Source organism: Ursus arctos, unplaced genomic scaffold (genome assembly GCF_023065955.2).
Source record: "Ursus arctos isolate Adak ecotype North America unplaced genomic scaffold, UrsArc2.0 scaffold_22, whole genome shotgun sequence".
Lineage (NCBI taxonomy): Eukaryota > Metazoa > Chordata > Mammalia > Carnivora > Ursidae > Ursus > Ursus arctos.
The window spans coordinates 346,551-367,483 of record NW_026622897.1 but is presented as its reverse complement, the minus strand read 5'-3'; the positions used below and the strand labels follow the sequence as shown (position 1 = coordinate 367,483).

At 41.1% G+C, this 20,933-nt stretch overlaps 1 protein-coding gene across 1 annotated transcript in view; it reads right to left on the bottom strand.

The window, feature by feature from the left end:
* Nucleotides 1–20,836, bottom strand: part of CEP126 (centrosomal protein 126) — an 85,593-nt gene extending 64,757 nt beyond the window's left edge. The window contains exons 1-2 of the mRNA XM_026505907.4: nucleotides 20,293–20,836; nucleotides 15,194–15,313 (exon numbers count right to left, since the gene is read on the bottom strand). Of these exons, the coding sequence (XP_026361692.2) occupies nucleotides 15,194–15,313; nucleotides 20,293–20,420 (248 nt within the window). The 5' untranslated portion in view covers nucleotides 20,421–20,836. The remainder of the gene's footprint in view (nucleotides 1–15,193; nucleotides 15,314–20,292) is intronic.
* Nucleotides 20,837–20,933: the final 97 nt, after the last annotated feature.

The window sequence follows — 20,933 nt, the reverse complement described above, 5'->3', positions numbered from 1 at the left end:
TGTCTGCTTTCAGCTCAGGGCATGATCCCAGGGGCCTGGGATTGAGTCCCATGTCAGGCTCCTTCTTCAGGGAGTCTGCTTCTCCATCTCCCTTTGCCCCTGCTCCTGCTGTCTCTCTGTCTCTCTCTCTTGCTCTCTCAAATAAATAAAATTCTTAAAAAAGAAAATAAAACATTAATTATGCACCCCTATTTTTACTGCAGCATTATTTACAATAGCCAAGATATGGAAGCAACCTCAGTATCTATTGATAGAGGAATGGATAAAGTTGTGTTTGTTCTGCTTATCATCTATCTATCTACACACACACACACACACACACACACACACACACACACACACTGGGATATTAACCATAAAAAGGAATGAGATCTTGCCATCAGTGACAATACAGATGGAGCTAGAGGGTGTTATGCTAAGTGAAATAAGTCAGACTGAGAAAGACAAAAACCATATGATTTCACCCATATGTGGAATCTAAAAAAAAAAAGAAAGAAAAAAGAAACAAACAAAGCAGAAACAGATCCATAAATACAGAGAAAAAAACTGGTAGATGCCAGAGGGGAGGGAATGGGGAGATGGGCAAAATGGGTGGAGGGCTGTGGGAGGCACAGAATTCTAGTTATGGAATGAATAAGTCAGGAGGATGGAAGGCACAACATAGGGAAGAGAGTCAATGACACTGTGACGGTGTTGTATGGGGACAAATGGCAGCTTCAGTTGTGGTGAGCACAAGGTATAGAGATGTCCAATCCTTATGCTGTACACTTAAAACTAATGTAACATTGTGTATGTCGACTACACTTCAAAGAAAAAAAAAGTTAAAAAAAGAAAAAGACCTGATGGATTTTAAAGAAAAGAGAACCATGGTTAGAAGTGACAATGAGGAGGGGCGCCTGGGTAGCGCAGTCGTTAAGCGTCTGCCTTCGGCTCAGGGTGTGAAAGATGTTTAACAAATAATTGCTGAATGAACGCTTGACCATATGTCAACTTCCAATATAATCAGAACATGTTTAACAGCGATTATGTATTATCTTGACTTACTATTATCTGCTGGGGATATAACAGTAAGCAATACAGATGTGGTCTATGCAGTTATTTATAATCTAATGAAGCAAGCTAACAAAACCAAGTAAGTGGTTATAGATGCTATGAAGTAAATTAGAAAAGAAAAACAAAACTCTAGTGCAAGACAGAGAGCCAAGGGAACTCACTTTAAATAAGGTGAAAGGGAATATTTCTCTGGGAACATGACATTTAAGATAAAAAATTCAGAATAAGGCCAGTCATGAAAAGAAGTGGGTGGGGGAAAAGTGCTCTAGGTAGAAGAAATAGCATGCCAAGGTTCTGAGTTGCGGGGGTGAGGTGGGGGGGGAGAAATTAGCATTTTGAGAAAATGAAAATAATACCAGTTCAGCAAAGTTTGAGGCAATGAAGAATAATGAATCTCTAAAGCTAACATGTAATGTTTTCCTTGCTATAACCAGAGAGTGATTTTGATAGTGAGTTATCATGACTATTATCTCATATTGTTCTCTGGGCTCAAATGTATATAGAAAGTAATAATAATTTCACATAGTACTTTCCAGGACCATAGGAAAGAAAGTGTGTGCTAGATTGAATAAAATTAAACCAGGGATGGAACGTGACCAAGAAGCAGAAGCTTTTGCTCCTAAACTCAGTGATGGGCCTAATAATAAAAAAGTTTTAATAAGCAATTGTAGACATGACTGATATAGTTCTTTCCCTAGTTCCCGAGCTCCCTTTATGCTGTTATGTGCCGGATGCTATGGGAAGTGCTATGGGAATTGAAAGACCTGGTGACAAAACCAAGAAAGATAGCCTCTCTGTCATTGTAGGATTCAGAGTTGGGAGAGTATGTTGCTGTTTCCCATTAACACTGGAATTAGCCTTTCTCACAGAAGAAAAATGGTCTGCCTTAGCAACTTAAAAAAACTCATTTACTTATTTTTGAAAAATAAAAACTACATATTTAAAGTATACAACATGATGTCTATATATATGTATATATCGTGAAATGATTGTCACAACCAAAGTTGTGCACATATGCTCCTCCTCCCATAGTTATCTTTTTTTTTTTTTTTTTGGTGGTGAGAAAACTTGCAGATTTCAGGCATATAATACATTATTAATTACAGTCATCATGCTATACATTAGATTTCCAGAACTCACTCATCTCATAGCTGAAAGTTTGTACCCTATGAGCATTATGTCTTCTTTCCCCTGGCCCCTCCCCCCAGCCTTTGGTAAGCACCATTCCACTCTGTTACTATGAGTTCCATTTTTTTTTGGATTCCACATGTAAGTGAGATCATGTGATATTTATCTGTGTCTGGCTCATTTCACTTAGCATAATGTCCTCCAAGTTCATTCCTGTTGTCACAAATGGCAGGATATCCTTCTTTTCTTAGGCTGAAGTCATATTACATGGTGTATGTATCTCCCACATTTTCTTTATATATTCACCTGTTGATGGACATTTCGATTGTCTTCTGATCTTGGGTACTATGAAAAATGTACCTTAGCAAATTTTGAAGGGTGTGTTTAACACGTGCAATTGTGCCTCATAAAACATATATACCACCTGGGCTCAAAGTTAGCCCCTGAATCAAATGATGACACATGTCAAATAGTTCATTCTGGTTTCCCAGGAATTCACAGCTATGGAATATCATTTTCATCTCTGGAAATACTGTTGAAAAGTGAAGAAATAACTGTCAATGGCAACAACTTTAACAACAGAATCTACACATAGTAGTAACAGTTCCTGAGGCCACAGGAGACACAGGCAGAATTGGAAAGCTGGCTTTTTGTTATGTAATTCTTTATTCTAGATGGAACTATTTTCACATTTAGGTAGTTACAATTTTCTAGAGATATGATCTTTTTTTAAAGATATGATCAAATTTAAGTTTAAAAACATATTTTAAGATAATTAGAAATTTAAAAAATGTAAAAATAGAATATCACTCCAATTAAAAAAATACAACTGGAGAAAAGGTAGTTTTCAGGAATAAAGCATAACATTTTAAATATATAATAATGCCAACAGCCTATAAGAAATAAAGTTAACCTGAAGAATATACTGTCACTTTTCATTGCTTGGCAAAGAAACATGTGTCACAGATTATTAATTCTATACTTGCTAACACTTAAAATTATTTGAAATCCCAAAAACCTACATTGAAAATCATATTTCCAACTGATTGTCTTTCTCTTGACTGGAAAAGAAAGTAAGTGAATAGTTTAAAACAACCCTTTGGGGCGCCTGGGTGGCTCGGCCATTTAAGCTTCTGCCTTTGGCTCAGGTCACGATCCCAGGGTCCTGGGATCCAGCCCCGCATCAGGCTCCCTGCTTGGCGGGAAGCCTGCTTCTCCCTCTCCCACTCCCCTTGCTTGTGTTCCCTCTCTTGCTGTCTCTCTGTCAAATAAATAAATAAAATCTTTAAAAAAAAAACCTTAACACACTATGGGAGGAAAAAACACCCAAACAACAAAGATCTATATTCCAATTTGCCACACAGAATTAGTAATGCACATACTACAAAGGGAAACTATATTATCTCGTTTCTTTTAAAGACTGAGGTGTCAGTCAAAATAAACATGCCAATATCAATTAACTGAAGTTCATAAATTTTAATCATTAGAGAGTCTTTTAGCTTCTTATTCACATATACATTTTTTTCAATTTAAATTCAGTTAGCCAACATACAGTACACCCTTAGTTTGTGATGTAGTGTTCAATGATTCATTAGTTGTGTATAATACACAGTGCTCATCACCACACGTGCCCTCCTTAATACCTATCACCTGGTTACCCCATCTCCACACCCACCTCCCTTCAGTAACCCTCAGTTTGTTTCCTGGAGTCCAGCCAGAGTCTCTCATGGTTCGTCTCCCTCTCTGATTTCTTCCCATTCAGTTTTCCCTCCCTTCCTCTATGGTCCTCTGCACGATTTCTTATGTTCCACATATGAGTATTCACATGTATTCGTATCTCAGATTCAGTTCTAAAGAAGATGTCTATTTACTGGGTCACAATGTATTAGAAATATAAAAGAGGAAAGGCTAAGGAGTTAGTTCTTTTTTCTTTTTTTTAAGATTTTATCTGAGAGCGAGCGAGCGAGCAGGGGGCAGGAGCAGAGGGAGAGGGACAAGCAGACTCCTGGCTGAGCGCAGAGCTGGGATGATCCCACGATCCTGAGATCAGGACCTACGCAAAAACCAAGAGTGCCCCCCTCAACACTGATACCCCCAGGCAGCCAGTTCTCAAAGAGAAATACTGACATCAAAAAGAAACAAATTCTGCTTCAGGTAAGACGGAGGTAGACCTACTTTCTGCTAGTTCTCCCACTAAGTACAAATGCAAATCCTAGACATGATAGATTATGAAAAAATAAGAGGACCGTAAACGGTGGAAAGCAGGAAGCGGACCGACTTGGGACTGTGGGGCAGCCTGACCAACGACTTCCAATAGCCCATCAGTGGAAGAAGCAGGCAGCGGGCACAGGTCAACAGGCGGATCCGCCAAACCAGCGGCAGCTGAAGCTTGCTGTCTGTAGCCCAGGCCAGAGGAGAAGAAGCCAGCCCCGCAGACGGAAAGCCCGCTAGCGCATCCCACAGAGCGGAGAAAGCACCGCGGTCCTGCTCGCGTCCCGGGCAGCTCAGGTGAGTGTAGAGCCCGCACTCACCGGCTTGCCCCTGCCACAGGGCACCGCCCCCCCCTCCCCAACCCGCCGCCGCGCCGGCTGGAGCAGCGGGCCCGCGCCCCGACCCTGGAGGGTGGAGGCGCAATGAGGCACCCAGCGCTCCCAGAACAGTCCTGAGGCCGCTCGCACTGTGGTGTCCGTGGGAACCACGGCAGGGGCCACTGTGGCGCCCACTACTGCTGCAGTTATGGGGGCCCTCATGCAGCCAGACTTCCACCTCCATCTGCCAGCACTGACGCAGTGTCCGCCCCCACGCTCCTTCCGCAGCGGGCACCGTGCCAGAGAGAGCGGGCTGAGCTGCCGTTGAAGAAGTCTCAGTCTCATGACATGATAGGACTACGCCCAGGTTTTAACCGAAAACCACTTACTCCAAGAACCAGGAAGATCTCAAACTGAGTGAAAACCAAGATGACAGAGAGGTTAGAATTATCTGACAAAGATTTTAAAGCAGCCATGATAACAGTGCTCAATGAGCAATTATAAACATGTTTGCAAATGGAAAAATACAAAATCTCAAAAATACAAGATATAATCAATATAAAGAAGAACCAACTGAAAATTTTAGAACTAAAAAATACGATAACTGAAATAAAATAGGCGACTCAACAAACCATGTCATTTCTCCTCACACCACGTAGATATAAAGGTAGAAGGCAATTCCTGTAAAAATCTCATCAATATTTTTTACAGATATAGATAAGGTTATTCTAAATTTTATATATAAAGGCAAAGGAATTAGAATACCTAAAACAATTCTGAAAAAGAATCAAGTGGGAGGAATCAGTCTATGTGATTTGAAGACTGACCTTACAGGTACACAATCACAATTCCACAACTACACGTGATACGGCGACACGGTCACAATTCCACAACTACACGTGATACGGCGACACGGTCACAATTCCACAACTACACGTGATACGGCGACACGGTCACAATTCCACAACTACACGTGATACGGCGACACGGTCACAATTCCACAACTACACGTGATACGGCGACACGGTCACAATTCCACAACTACACGTGATACGGCGACACGGTCACAATTCCACAACTACACGTGATACGGCGACACGGTCACAATTCCACAACTACACGTGATACGGCGACACGGTCACAATTCCACAACTACACGTGATACGGCGACACGGTCACAATTCCACAACTACACGTGATACGGCGACACGGTCACAATTCCACAACTACACGTGATACGGCGACACGGTCACAATTCCACAACTACACGTGATACGGCGACACGGTCACAATTCCACAACTACACGTGATACGGCGACACGGTCACAATTCCACAACTACACGTGATACGGCGACACGGTCACAATTCCACAACTACACGTGATACGGCGACACGGTCACAATTCCACAACTACACGTGATACGGCGACACGGTCACAATTCCACAACTACACGTGATACGGCGACACGGTCACAATTCCACAACTACACGTGATACGGCGACACGGTCACAATTCCACAACTACACGTGATACGGCGACACGGTCACAATTCCACAACTACACGTGATACGGCGACACGGTCACAATTCCACAACTACACGTGATACGGCGACACGGTCACAATTCCACAACTACACGTGATACGGCGACACGGTCACAATTCCACAACTACACGTGATACGGCGACACGGTCACAATTCCACAACTACACGTGATACGGCGACACGGTCACAATTCCACAACTACACGTGATACGGTGACACGGTCACAATTCCACAACTACATATGATACAGTGACACAGTCACAATCAAAATTGAAGTATTGGTGGAGGCAAAGACATATAGATGAATAGAATAGAGAACCCAGAAATAGAGCCACATGAATATGCTCAATTGAATTCTGATGAGGGGGTCCTAAGTCTTACACGTTATACAAAAATTAACTCACAATGTAATCATGGGCTTAACCATGAAATAAAAAATATAAACTGTTAGGAAAAAACAGGAGAAAGTTTTCTGGATCTAGGGTTAAGCAAAGAGTTCTTAGACTTGATACCAAAGCACAATTTATAAAAAGAAAAAGCAGATAAACTGGACTTTATAAAAATAAGTGTTGCTCCAGGAAAGACCCAGTGAAGATGAAAAGAGAACCTCCAGAGTAGACATTACCTGCAAACCACCAAGTCTGACAAAGTATCTAGAATGTATATAGTTCTCTCACACTCAACAGTAAAGAAGTAATCTGATTAGAAAACATACAAAAGACTAACGGAAATGTCATTAAAGAGGGTAAGCAGATAGCAAATAAGTGCACAAAATAATATTGTGCATCACTCGCCATTATGGAAATGAAAATTAAAAATACAATGAGATATTACTATACACCCATAAAAATGGCTAAAATAAAAAACACTAACACTACCAATGCTCATGAGGACATGGAAAACTGGGATCAATCTGACAGTGTTGGTGGGCACAGTCACTCTGAAACACAGTTTGGCAATTTCTTAACACACTAACATGCAACCACCATATGTTCCAGCAATTTACTTCCAGTCATTTATCCAAAGAAATAAAAACTTACACTCACACAAAAACCTATACATGCATATTTATAGCAGCTTTATTCACAGTAACCCAAACTGGATATTAGCCAGATGTCCTTCAATGAAGGAATGGTTAAACAAACTTTGGTCCATCCATATCATGGAAAACACTTACCAAAAAAAAAAAAAAAAAAAAAAAAGAACTGATACATACGACAACCTGGATGGACTCCAGAGTACTGTGCTGAGTGAAAAAAGTCAATTCCAAAAGGTTACATACAGTATAACAGCATTTATATAACACCCTAGAAATGAAAAAACTGTAGAAATGAGGACAGATTAGTGATTTCTGGGGGTAGGAGTGGGAGGGAAGTGGGTGTCACTATAAAAGGGCAATGTGAGGAATCTTTGTGATGATGCAAATGTTCTGCATCTTGACTGTAAAAATGTCATTATTCTCGTTGTGAGACTGAACTTTAATTTTTCAAGATGCTATCATTGGGGGGAACTGAGTAAAGGGTACTATGGGATCTCTATTATTTTTTTCACAACTGCTTGTGAATCTATAATTATCTTAAAATAAAGACTTAAATCTGAAAAAGAGAAATTTCAGCTAAAAGTGAAAGAGAAAATCTTTAACAGATAAATGCACCAAGCTTACCTGTCAGGCTACTATTATGAACTAAATAAAGCTTAAGAGCTCAAGGGCAAAACAGCAAGAAAACAGAGTAGAATATTTGATGCTTATGATAATAATCCTAGGGCATAAAGGAAAACTCCAACAATATTTATTATAATCTGTATAAAAGATCACAGAAATGTGCACTATAATTTAGAAAGATTTATATTAAAAATATTAAAGTTTGCGTGACCCGCAAGTATTCCCTTTCTGACAAAGCTCTTCGTGGAGCGCCCATACCTGACCTTAGACTCCTTCCGACCCTACCCACTCAGTCACAACCCGGCCTCTGTGCTCGTGTTCTCCCCAGATCAGTAGAACAACTTCCTACTTGTTCTCTCTGCCTCCCATTGCTTTCATTTCACCGTCTAACCCTTTGCTGTAATGAGCTAAAATAAATCTGATTATGACACTCTGATTTTTCTCCTTCAACAGCATCTCCAAATACTAAGGAAAAGGTTTAATTTCTTTAGATTGGCATAGACACTATGTTATAAAATGTCTTTGACCAACTCTTTAGCTTCATCTCCTGATACTCTTCCCCATTTTCCTGTGTAAATGACATAAATATTTTGTCTTATATTTCATGACATTAAACTTTTTCACATAATGTCCTCTTTGTGTTAAACACCCTTACCCCTCAGGACCCTGGACAACACCTGGTCATCTAATAAAACTTGATCCTTCCTGGAGTTCTTCTCTGTCCTGCAGCATGTTAAGTATGGCCCCAGAGAACCTCGCTGGTGACTGTCACAGTATTCTATGCATAGCATTGCCATCCTTTATTACTTCACTAATAGTAATTCCAGGGCAGGAATCACGCATTTTATTTTTTATTCTTTAGTATATGAAATCTTTAAGTCTCCCAGCAAATATTAGTTTAGTGAATAAATGGCTGTCCTCTGGAACATTTTTAAATGGTCAAAGATTACTTGTAAATATCCTAAATTCTTTAATTTTCTATTATTATATTATGTATAATATACCCATGGATATTTACACATACTGACATCTGACCTTATTTGAATCTATGTATATTTTTTCGCTTACAATATATATCCACATGATAAACATAATAAATATGACTTATTGCTTAAAGTATAATTCCTTCTTATTCTAAGGGTACATATCTCCTGCTTCATGGGAAGCTTCAAACTGCATCATTTTCACAAACAGATAATGCAGATACCCCATTATTTCATGTTCACCAGGTAATTCATTCCATGATTCTTTAGGTAATTTCCTTCTGCCTCCAGGGTATTTAAGGAATCTTTTTTGTCATAGATTTTAGTGAGTCTTCCAAAGTGCTTGCCCCTCATGTATTACCTGGTAACCTTTCTTCTTTTTATTTGGGCAATTTTCTGCATTCTGTCCTTTTCTCTCTTATTCTGCTGGTTAGTTCACAGGAATTTTGTCTGATCATCTGAACTTTTAAGTCTATATGCTTACATTAGTATTTTAAAACTATCTGAAGGTTGAGTTGGGTTCAAGATAACAGCCTAGCAAGATCCTGAACCACCTCCTCCCATGGACATAAATTTACAACTACATATGGAATAATTTTCTCTGAAAGGGACCTGAAAATGGAATGAATGGAGCCTCCACAACAAAGGATAAAGGGACAACATCAATAAGGGAAAGAGGCAGAAACACAAATTTGCTAGAGGAAAAACTGCACCCCAATTGCTGTGAGTCACGATCAGAAGGGATATAAAAGGTATGGAATGTTTCCCTGAGGAGTAAGAGTTTCCAGCTTCATACTAGGTGCCTCAAACTTTAGATCCTGCACAGGAGAGATGAGCCCCAAACCTGGTCTTTGAAAATCAACAGGGATTAGAAAACTATAAAACTGTAGGGAACAGAAAACTCACTTTTAAAGGGCTTTTGTGCAGATTCAAACACCAATCTGAACTGTGCACAGACAACAGGTAAGAGTGACCCATTTAGGAACCTTTAAGTGTCTGCCAGAGGGGTGGGAAACAGTAGGGACTCTCCCCTGGGGACTGAGACAATGGCAGAAGCCATTTTTGCTGTCTCAGTTGACCTTACTAACTCCAGCACTGGGGAGCAGCCTTTTGGAATTCTCCCTCTAGCCTGCTGCTAGCAGCAGTGGGTGTGTCCCCCAAGAGCCGTGTCCATGATGTGTAGTCAGGAATGCACTTCACAGCTGGGGTCAGAGGCCATCCCTGCCTGCCAACACATGGCAGCAGTCACAGCTCCTTCCTGCAGCCAGACTGAGCTCCAGCCCTGCCCACAAGTGTGCATGGCTACGGCCTTACCACAGTAAGAGTGCACACAGCCCACACAGGAGATAGTTCCTGAGTGCCTTGCTCTGGTGACCAGGGGAGACTACACTTCTTGGCCTTGTAGGACATCGCTTACACAAGGCCACCCCTTCAAGACCGGGAGAGGTTGCTGCCTTACTGAAATATATAGAAACAAACATAGAGCATTAGGAAAAATGAGGAGAAAGACAAATGTGTTCCAAGAAAAAGGACAAGATAATACTTCAGAAAAAACTAAATGAAATGGTGATAAGCAATCTATCTGATAAAGAGTTCAAAGTAATGGTTATAAAGATGTTCACCAAACTTGGGAGAAGAATAGATGAACATCAAGTAGCAAACGGAAGTTGTAACTGAACTGAAAACTACACCAAAGGGTCGGCAGTGGCCTGAATGAGGCAGAACAAACCAGTGAGCGGAAGACAAAGCAGTGGAACCCACACAGACTGAGCAGCCAAAGTAAACATGGACGAAGACCAGTGAACACACTCCAAGGGACCTTTGGGACAAGAGCACACAGAATAACATCTGTACTATAGAGAGCTTAGAAGACGACAACAGACAGAAAGAGCCAGAGAAATTACCTGAGAAATAATGTCTGAAAACTTCCTCAACCTGGGGAGGGAATCAGACACTGAAGCCCAGGAATCCCAGAGAGTTCCAAATAAGATGAACACGAAGAAATCCATAGAAGACATATAATTAAAAAGGTAAAAGTTAAGGATAAAGAGAGAATCCTAAAAGCAGCAAGGAAAAAACAATTTGTTCTGTACAAGGGAAACCCCATAAACTCTCGAGCAGATCTTCCAGCAGAAACCTTATAAGCCAGGAGGGAACGCCATGACGTGAACTGAAGATGCTAAACAAACAAACAAACAAACAAACACCCAATACCTTTCAACTGAGAATTCGCTACACAACAGAGGATACAAAATCAATATACAGAAATCCATTGCATTTCTATACACTAATAATGATGCATCAGAAAGGTAAATCAAGAAAACAATCCCATTTACAATTGCATCAGAAAGAATAAGTTATCTGGCAATAAATGTAACCAAGGGGATGAAAGCCCTCTATATGGAAAACTATAAGACACTGGTGAAAGAATTTGAAGAAACAAATAAATGGAAAGGTATTCTATGTTCACAGATGAGAAGAATTGGTATTGTGAGAATGTTCATACCACATAGAGCAATCTACGGATTCAATGCAATCCCTATCAAAATACCAATGGCATACTTTATAGAACCAGAATCATTCTAAAATTTCTATGGAACCACAAAAGATCTCAAATAGTCAAAACAATCTTGAGAAAGATTCGTATCACACTTGCTGATATCAAACTATACAACAAATCTATAGTAATCAAAACAGTATGTTATTGGTATAAAAATAGACACACAGATTAATGGAACCGGATTGAGAACCCAGAAATAAATCTACACATATACAGATAATTAATCTATAACAAAGAAGCCAAGAACATACAAAGGAGAAAGGACAGTCTCTTCAATTAATGGTGCTGAGGAAAGGGAACAGCCATGCAAAAGAATGGAATTAGACCACTGTCTTACACCATACACAGAAATCAACTTAAAATGGATTAAAGACTTGAATGTAAGATCTGAAGCCATAAAACGCCTAGAAGAAAACCAGTAGTAAGTTCCTTGAAGTTAGTCATAGCTATTGGGTTTTTTTGGGGTGTTTTTTTGGGGGTGTTTTTTTGGGGGGGTCACAAAAAGCAAAGGGAACAAAAAAAGCAAAAATCAACAAATGGGACTGTATCAAACTAAAATCCTGCTGCACAGCAAGGGAAACCATCCACAAGATGAAAAGGCAGCCTGCTGAGCTGCACACCATGTATCTGAACCTCAAACCACATGTCCAATAAGGGGCTAACACCTGAATTCATGCAACTCAAGAACAAAAAAGTGAACAACCTGGTTAAAAATGGCAGGGGGTCTGAGTAGAAATTTTTCCAAAGAAGACATACACATGGCCAACAGGCATATAGAGTAAGATGCTCAACACCATTAATTATTAGAAAAATTCAAATCAAAACCCCTATGAGAAATCACCTCACAGCTGGAATGGCTATTTCCAAAATGACAAGAAATCTCAGGTATTGGAGAGGATATGGAGAAATGGGAACCTTTACCCACGGTTGATAAGATTGTAAACTGGTGTAAACACTATGGAAACCCATATGGAGATTCCTCAATAAATGAAGAATAGAACTACCATACGACCCAGCTATTCCATTTCTGGGTATTTATCATTTATCTGAATAACATAAAAAGAGCAATTTAAAAAAAATATACATTCTTATGTTCACTGCAGAATTAATTACAATAGTCAAGATATTGAGTGCCTATTGATAGATGAGTGAATGAAGAAGATATTTTGATATACTGGGATACTACTCAGCCATAGAGTATAATGAAATCTTGCCACTGGTAACAACATGGATGAAACCGAAGAGTATTATGCAAAGTGAAATGAACCACAAGGAGAAAAACAAATGCCACATGAATTTACTCATATCTGAAATCTAAAAATACAGACTGAAGAAACAAAATTAAAACAAACTTAAAAAAAAACCCTATCTGCTAAAAAAAAAAACTATCTGAGGCTCCTTTTGCACACTTCTTAAAACCTTTTTCAATTTTCTTTTCCTTATGAAGTCACGTTAAATCAGATTGTTATTTCTAGAGTGTAATAACAGAATAAACAAAATTTTTTTTTCTCCTGGTACAATGTTTAATCGGTGGTACTCAACCAGTTATGCTCATTCAGTAAATAAATGCCTGTTCAGTTATTGACTAAAGATAGTTCTGAAATTGAAAATTTTAAAAATGTAGGAAATAGTTAATTTCCTTATGTGTACGTGTATCTTAAAATCATTTGGTCTACATATTGGAGAACTCTGTGAGGATGTGCGCCAGTGAACTAACGTTGTAAAACAAAACAAAAGGGATACTGTGGGAAGCAAAAGCAAAAAAGGGAAGTCCCAGAATGCCAGTTATGCATTAGGCCTAACGATAACCAGTACATACCGGGGCAGTATCTACTGAAGGTAGGGGTGAGGGCAGAGGTCTCGGGAGTAAGACAAACGGGACTCCATCTATAGATACTGAATGAGAGAATGGAAAACTTGAGAATGTAATAAAAACATAAAAGAAAAATACTGGCAAATAGAAAAGCCAAGCAGTAGTAAATAACAAGAAAATTAAAATATGTGTGATTTTAAGCAACTGATGGCAATAAACAGAGAACTTGACGCTATGAACATTCTCCTTTGAAAACTACAGGGGACACAGCACTGTTAATGTCAAAATGTAACTCACTAAGAGTGGAAGGAGAACATCTCTGCTTCTAAGAAAAATAGTTTTTTTAAAGAAAAACTGTGTGAGCATAATGTGAGTGGACAGCATAAACTTAGATAATGTAAAACATAAATGGATAGATAATGGCAAGGCCAAAAAGGCCATGATGATAGACATATTTTGAAATTCAGAAGTGCACAAATAAGTTAGCCCCTTTTAAAAAGTAAAATGATTAGCATTTAATAAGAAATGTTTATGTGTCTTTATACAGCACCGTAGGGTAACAGAAAAATAAAACAAAAATTATATTGGAATATGTTCTGACTCTTAGAATGCCAAACCAAAATTTCTCTTCTTTTTACACCAGAATTCTGGGTTTTTTTAAATGAGAAAAGTGTTTGATGAGAGAAGACAGGAAGGCACTTTGTGCTATTTTACAAAGTAACTCCATTATTAGAAAACACACAATTGACAAATATTAATTATTAATCAACAAAATAAACTAAGAAGAAGCACTATGGTCAGACAGTGCGATAAATATTTTCCACATGTTTTCAACTGTTCCTCTCTAATATTACCTTTTTGCTCTACATAACAATCCCTTGAAATAGATGTTATTAATTCCAATCATAACTAAGAAACCGAGGCTCAAAGAGATTAAGTAAATTACTCTAACTCATGGAATGGGGACTTAAACCTAGATCTCTTCTGACTCCAGAGCCCATGACTTATGCACCATATGACTATGCATCTTTATTGAACACCCGTTGTGTGCCTTTTATACGCCCCTGGAGATAAGAGGTAGGAGAAAAACAGTAAGACACAAATACAAAACACAAGCTTCATTAAGTAACTTCAACTACACCAGACAGTGAAAGGGTTAATCTAAAGAGAAATTCAATGCCACAACAAAGTTACAGGTAAACAATTTTGTATTCCTCAAGTGGGATTTGCAACACATGCCCAATGATGTAGTTAATACACTCTAGGGATTTGCTATTGATGTACTGACGAAACACCGACAAGGTAGCAAAAACATTATTAACAATCTGTCTAAAAAACAAAATCTAATCATTCAAAGAAACCTTGAAAAATGTTAAGCAGTGACTGGATGGTTCATTCTTCTATTTTATTAGGCTTCCAGCTTAGAAAGCTTTCTTTTTTTTTAATGGTAGTCACTTAAAATATTCTCTGCATCATATTTCCACCATTATTTATATTTTCCCCCATTTTCTGATTGGATGAATGAGCATAGCTATATAGAAAAATTATATAAAAGTGAATAGTAAATTAAAATCAAATTACATTCCATTAGAGACTAAACACTAATTAGTAATCTTTTAATTTACTGTGAGAGATACAGAAAACAAAGAGGATAGCACATTTTGCAGCAATCCTATGACACTGTGACAAGACACCCTATGACAAGAAAAGACTGCTATGGTCCCACTCAGTGGAACGAACCAACTTTGTGCTGTAGGCAGAAAAACAACAAGAAAATTTACGAAGGCACACAAATCTTGATCAGTGTTTTACAGAAAAAGCAATGTCATGACTTAGGTTCATAAAATGCTACAAAGTAGAGAAACTATGAATTTATGACTTCGCATTTCTACACTTCTGAAGAAAATACAATTACTTACTTTTTTCTCCGGTTTGATTCCACAAAATATTTACGTGCTCGATTTCGACATATTTTTTGTTGCTGCAGTAATATTTGACGCTCTTCTTCTAAATTTTTCTCCAGATGGATTTTCATATCTCTAACGACAGCATAAAGTTAAGGACAATGGCTTGTATCTCCAGTGGACGAGCATCAGTGCTATCTGACTGGTCAATATAGTCTCAGCCTCATACTAAGGAGGCAATGACTTTCTGTGGAACAGCTAACAGGTATACAATTAGTGTTAGTATGTGACCAGCATGTGCTCTGTGTAAAAAAAAAAAAATCTGACTTGGTATTAGAACTGAACATTTATTTCACTTGCCCTGGGGAAAAAATTGTACTTCTAGACATCGTGAGCTCAGATAAGGAGACTGCATATATTTCATTATGAACCCCCTCAAAACCTGCTAAATGCAAATCTGACTGGATTTCTCATTCTTATTCTCTTAAAGCTCCCTGTTACATTCACAATAAATTCTAAATCTCCTGACCTAGTATATAAAGCATTATAATCTGGTCTGTTTTTTCAACTTCAAATCTCAACACTTTCCTGCATGAATCCTTTGACCACACCCGAATACACTTACCAACAGAACAAGCCCTGACACATCATGCCACCATCTCTCCGCACATGCTTGGCTAACTCCACCCATGATTCAGAGCCATCTCAAGCAGTTCCCCTCCCATTTTCTAGGAGAAAACCCTCCCTGGAGACTCGACACCTTCACGAGTACATCCTATGAGTACACGTCTCCTCGGCATTTCTGTAACTCCAGTGCCTGGCATGGTGCTTAAAATGGAATAATGGGGGGCGCCTGGGTGGCTCAGTCATTGAGCATCTGCCTTCAGCTCAGGGCGTGATCCCAGAGTCCTGGGATCGAGCCCCACATTGGGCTCCTCCGCTAGGAGCCTGCTTCTTCCTCTCCCACTCCCCCTGCTTGTGTTCCCTCTCTCGCTGGCTGTCTCTCTGTCTGTCAAATAAATAACATCTTTTAAAAAATAAAATAAAATAAAATAAAATAAAATAAAATAAAATAAAATAAAATAAAATAAAATAATAATGGCTTAATAAAAATCTCGCTGAACAAGTTCCTTGGAGAAAATTTTCAGTAGATATACGGGACAAAAGATACATACATTTTTTATAGACTTTAGTGCCTTACAGACAAAAATAGGTTTCTAAAAGTGTTATACAAACTTATGTCATTAAAAATGTATGTGTGTATGTTTCAAAACCTCACGAGCATAGGATAGTACTTTTTTTCCCCTAGAAAGACCATGTGGAAAACCATGTTTTATTATATATGTATTAACAAAATAGACTACTTTCCATGTATGATGACTAATTTTTATTTTCCTCTTTGGTGAATTGTTAGCTCACAGTCACTGGCCATTCATCTATTGAGAAGTTGATTTCTTAAAAAATCAATTTCAATAAATTCAATAGAGATAGTGTAGATACTAATCCTCTACTATAGTGTTAAGTCTTTTTCCTGGATCATTGTATTTATACAATTTCTCCTTCCACTGAAGTTTTAAATTAATGAGTCACCTTTGAAATATTTTTCCCTTAAAATTTCTTTCCTTTCAAAAGGTAAACTTACTATACCTTCAAACACATGAAAAATACGAAATTCTATTTTCTGTTAGTATTCTTTTACAATCTCATATTTATATTTTATTGGCTTAAGTTAATTTTAGAATGTAGTACCGAGTGTGACTCAAGGTAGAGATGGTGAATTTAGACTACTCTTTTTAGAGGTCTGAATATGGAGACAGGAGATACTAGAACAAAGTTAAAAGGGCTCTTATGATCAAAGGGTTTGATTGTTAGTTTAGTTTGTTTTAAGGATAGCCAAGACCTGAGGGTGTTTAGAGGCTGGAGGGCAAGAATGCCATTACAAGTTGAAATAAATTATAAGGTGGGATAATTTATAATCTAGGGGTACAGAGGAGGAAAATAAAAAAGACTACGTTAATAAGACAGAAAAATAAAAAAGACTATGTTAATAAGACACAGGTGAATAGACTCATCTTCTACTGTAAAAGTGATATCCCATCAGTGAGCCTGGAAAAAAAGATGGGGTTGGGGGTTGGGGGTGATGTTTTGTAGTATGTGGGTTTGTGTTTTGTGAAGAAGGACCTGAGAGCCTTCCTGGTGTCTACTGTCTCATGATGTAGTAAGACAGTCTACTGAGAGCTGGGGGAGATGATAAAGATCTGGCACAGGGATTAAGAGGAACAACAGAGATCCGTGTTCTTGTTCAGGCGAAGCTGGGAACTGTTCACCTGTGTGGAGTCAGTTGTATTGTTTTGCGATTTTTCTCTGACAGCATTGTTATTACTCCAGTGAAGGAGTAGAGAAGTAAGACTCTAGTAGTTTTTGGGTGGTTGAGGTAGAGGAATAGGGGTGCAAAGGACCAAGGATGTCAGAGAGAACATGTGTAGGCAATCAAGAATAGGGTATAAACCAGGTAGAGAAGGGACAGGCAAAGTGGGTGCTAAAATAAAATGAAAGGGGAAAAGAGATATTTGTGAGAAAAAAGAGGCACAGTGTGAAGGGAACACGAGAGATCTTTCACCTTTTTTATTTTTTAAAGATTTTATTTATTTGAGAGAGAGGAAGAGAGAGAGCACGACTGAGGGGAGAGGAGAGAAGCAGGCCCCCCCCCCCACCAAGCGGGGAGCCCGATGAGGGATTTGATCCCAGGACTGCAGGTCATAACCTGAGCAGAAGGCAGACGCTTAACTGACTGAGCCACCCAGGTGCTCCCTCACATTTTTTTTAAAAGAAAAATTTATTCAATTTCTATTCTAGATTGAAATGATAGAAATTTAGGTAATTTTAATTAGATGAACTTTATAGGGTTTTGTTCTTTCATAGCCTTTGAGTCAGGGGATTCTGACTTGAGAAAGAAAATGTCTTCAACAGAAAGCTGGATGGTCTCTGAGTACTGAATTCACATTCAGAAATTACATGTAGAAATTTTACCAAGGCACTTGCTTATTTTATGACTAAAGTTTTTTCGTTTGTTCTCCCCCCATTTAGTTATTTGTTCAATAAATTTGAGCTCCTACTCTGTTAACAGGTATCCAATGGAAAACATTACAGACATTAAGAACATTCAAATACTTACAAAAGGTACTTAAGTGTTTTTCCAATTAGTAATATAATGATATTCTTGATTTAGTGTCATAGCCCTTACTATGTTAAAGAATCTCTTTATCCCAATTTAAACTTATATATATGTCATATATGTATACATACATACATATATATAAGCAAAAGATAGATGTGTAGATACATATTTACATATATGTACACGCACATATTAGCAGAAGTTGTTGGATTTCATTAAAGCCTCTTGGGCATCTATTGAAATAGTCATTTACAGCTTTCTTAATTCCAACCATAGATGTAGTATTTAAGTATGTTTTTAGTAATGTATTTCGTTACAGGAAACCATGATTACAATTCTGGAATTAATGTTTGGTTTTGTTCCTTTGAGGTACTACTAATTCATTTACAACCATTTTCTGATGTTTAATCAGTGTTCCCACTACATCCATTTAAAAAACGAAGTCTATAACACCTAATGAATCATCGAGCCTTACATCGGAAACCTGGGATGTACTGTATGGTGACTAACATAATATAATAAAAAATCATTATAAAAAAATAAAAAAAATAAAAATATTTTCTTGAAATAAAAAACGAAGTCTACGACCATTTCATTCCTGAAAATGATGGAAAGATACACTGTGTCAATGAGCCATTGACCCTGCTTCCCCATTTTCCGATTTAGAATAAATTAGGGTCAGTGTAATAGGACTTCAGTGTTTATGAAAATACAACGTCAAGGGAACAAGATCAAATGTATAGGGAACGAGCCCGTTTGTTTCAGAACACATGTCTGAGAGCGCAGTTTTGGGGACAAGCAACCGGCCAGGGAGAGCGATGGCTCGCTGAGAGGCCAGCGGCAGGAGCCGCAAGGTCAGGGGAAGTTCCGTCCACACCTGCCGTCCTCACTGTCACGGGGTCTGCACCCCGAAGCCCACGACAGCGCACGTCAGAGCCTGTGCTCGCTCGCTGTCAAAGCGCATCGTCTCAGAACCGGGGCCAGCGCGGGGTAGGGACACCGGCAGAGCGGAGACAGAAGTCACTGCATTCTGCCGCGGGAGTGACTGCGGAGGCCGCCACCGCCCGTCCCGGCCTCCGCCAGCCCTGCCACCAGCACCACGCGACTTGTCACCCTCCTAGCGTCCTCGGAAGTGGGACACACGCTCCACATTCCGCAAACACAACTCTTCCCTTCTGAACTCTCTATGGAGATGGAGCAGCCGTGGCCGCGGCGGAGGCGGGCTCCAGCTCATCCCGGGGCAGGCGGTCCCCCTGACCGCCCGACGCCCACTGTAAACCGACCGCTCTGCGAATGAACCGGGGCTGTGCCAGCCTGACCTGCTAACTCCGACTCTCGCAGGACACGGAGACCTTTAACTCGCGGGATTCTTCCCTCCCGGCGGCACGGTGAACCAGGAGGTGCACAGAACACAGAGGCGTGGTTCTGAAGGCCGCCGAGCAATGCCCGCACAATGCGGGTCGGTGCTCCGACGTTCCAGAAAACCTCGCTTCGAGGCCCGGCGTGGGGGAGGGGACCCCGGCAGGGGATGGGGGGACGGGGCTCACGGACCCGGACAGTGGGGGGATGAGGGGGACGGGGCTCACGGACCCGGACGGTGGGGGGATGGGGGGACGGGGCTCACGGACCCGGACGGTGGGGGGATGGGGGGACGGGGCTCACGGACCCGGACGGTGGGGGGATGGGGGGACGGGGCTCACGGACCCGGACGGTGGGGGGATGGGGGGACGGGGCTCACGCACCGGGACGACAGCGGAGAAGGGGGGACGGCGCTCAAGGATTCGGACGGCGGGGGTCGGGCGCAGGGCCGGGAAGCCCACCGCCCCACAGCCGGGGCGCACCCCCGCGCCCAGCCTGCCCCAAGTCCGCGGGGTCCCAGGGGGCGAGGGGCCCGCCGCCCACGCCGCCACCCCGGCCACCACCCCCGGAAGGATACAGGTCGGCGGCAGGCCGGCAGCGCCCGCGGCCCAAGCGGGGGCTGAAGGGGGCTCCGTCGCGGGCGTCCGACGACTCGGGGTCCAGTTCCGCGACTGCGCTCCGGGCTCCAGGCCTCCAGGCCAGCATCCTTCACCTCAGCGCCGCCTCCCCGCCCGCCGCTGTCGCCTCCCTCATGGCAGCCCCGGCCTCCTCCTCCTCCTCCCTCCACTCCGTCTCTCAGGCCTCGCGTCACGGGCGCGGAAGGGTTGGCCGCGGCAGCCTCGGTTCCCGTGCAGCAGCGATGGTGGCTGTGGCGGCCGCGGCGGCGACCTTGCCCGGCACTGGCGGAGGGGGCGGCAGCGGCCCCGCCGACGCCGCCGCCATCTTGGCAACCGACGGACGCCGCGTCCTTGGCGACGGAAACCAGGGCGCCAGGCAGCCAATAGGCGGCGTGGGCGGGACCAGGCCTCCCGGGAATCGAGTCTGCGCAGCAGCCCCGAACGGCGTGGTGTGTTAGCGCATGGCTCAGGCAGTCCCTGCTCCCTGGTCCTGAGGATGTTGTCGTGGGGCTGTTGAGGGATGCGAGGGTTGCCACGGGTTCATTCGGGGTGGGAGGGGGGGGATTGTCGATGGAACCACCGAATCATGTGGGGTTCGAGC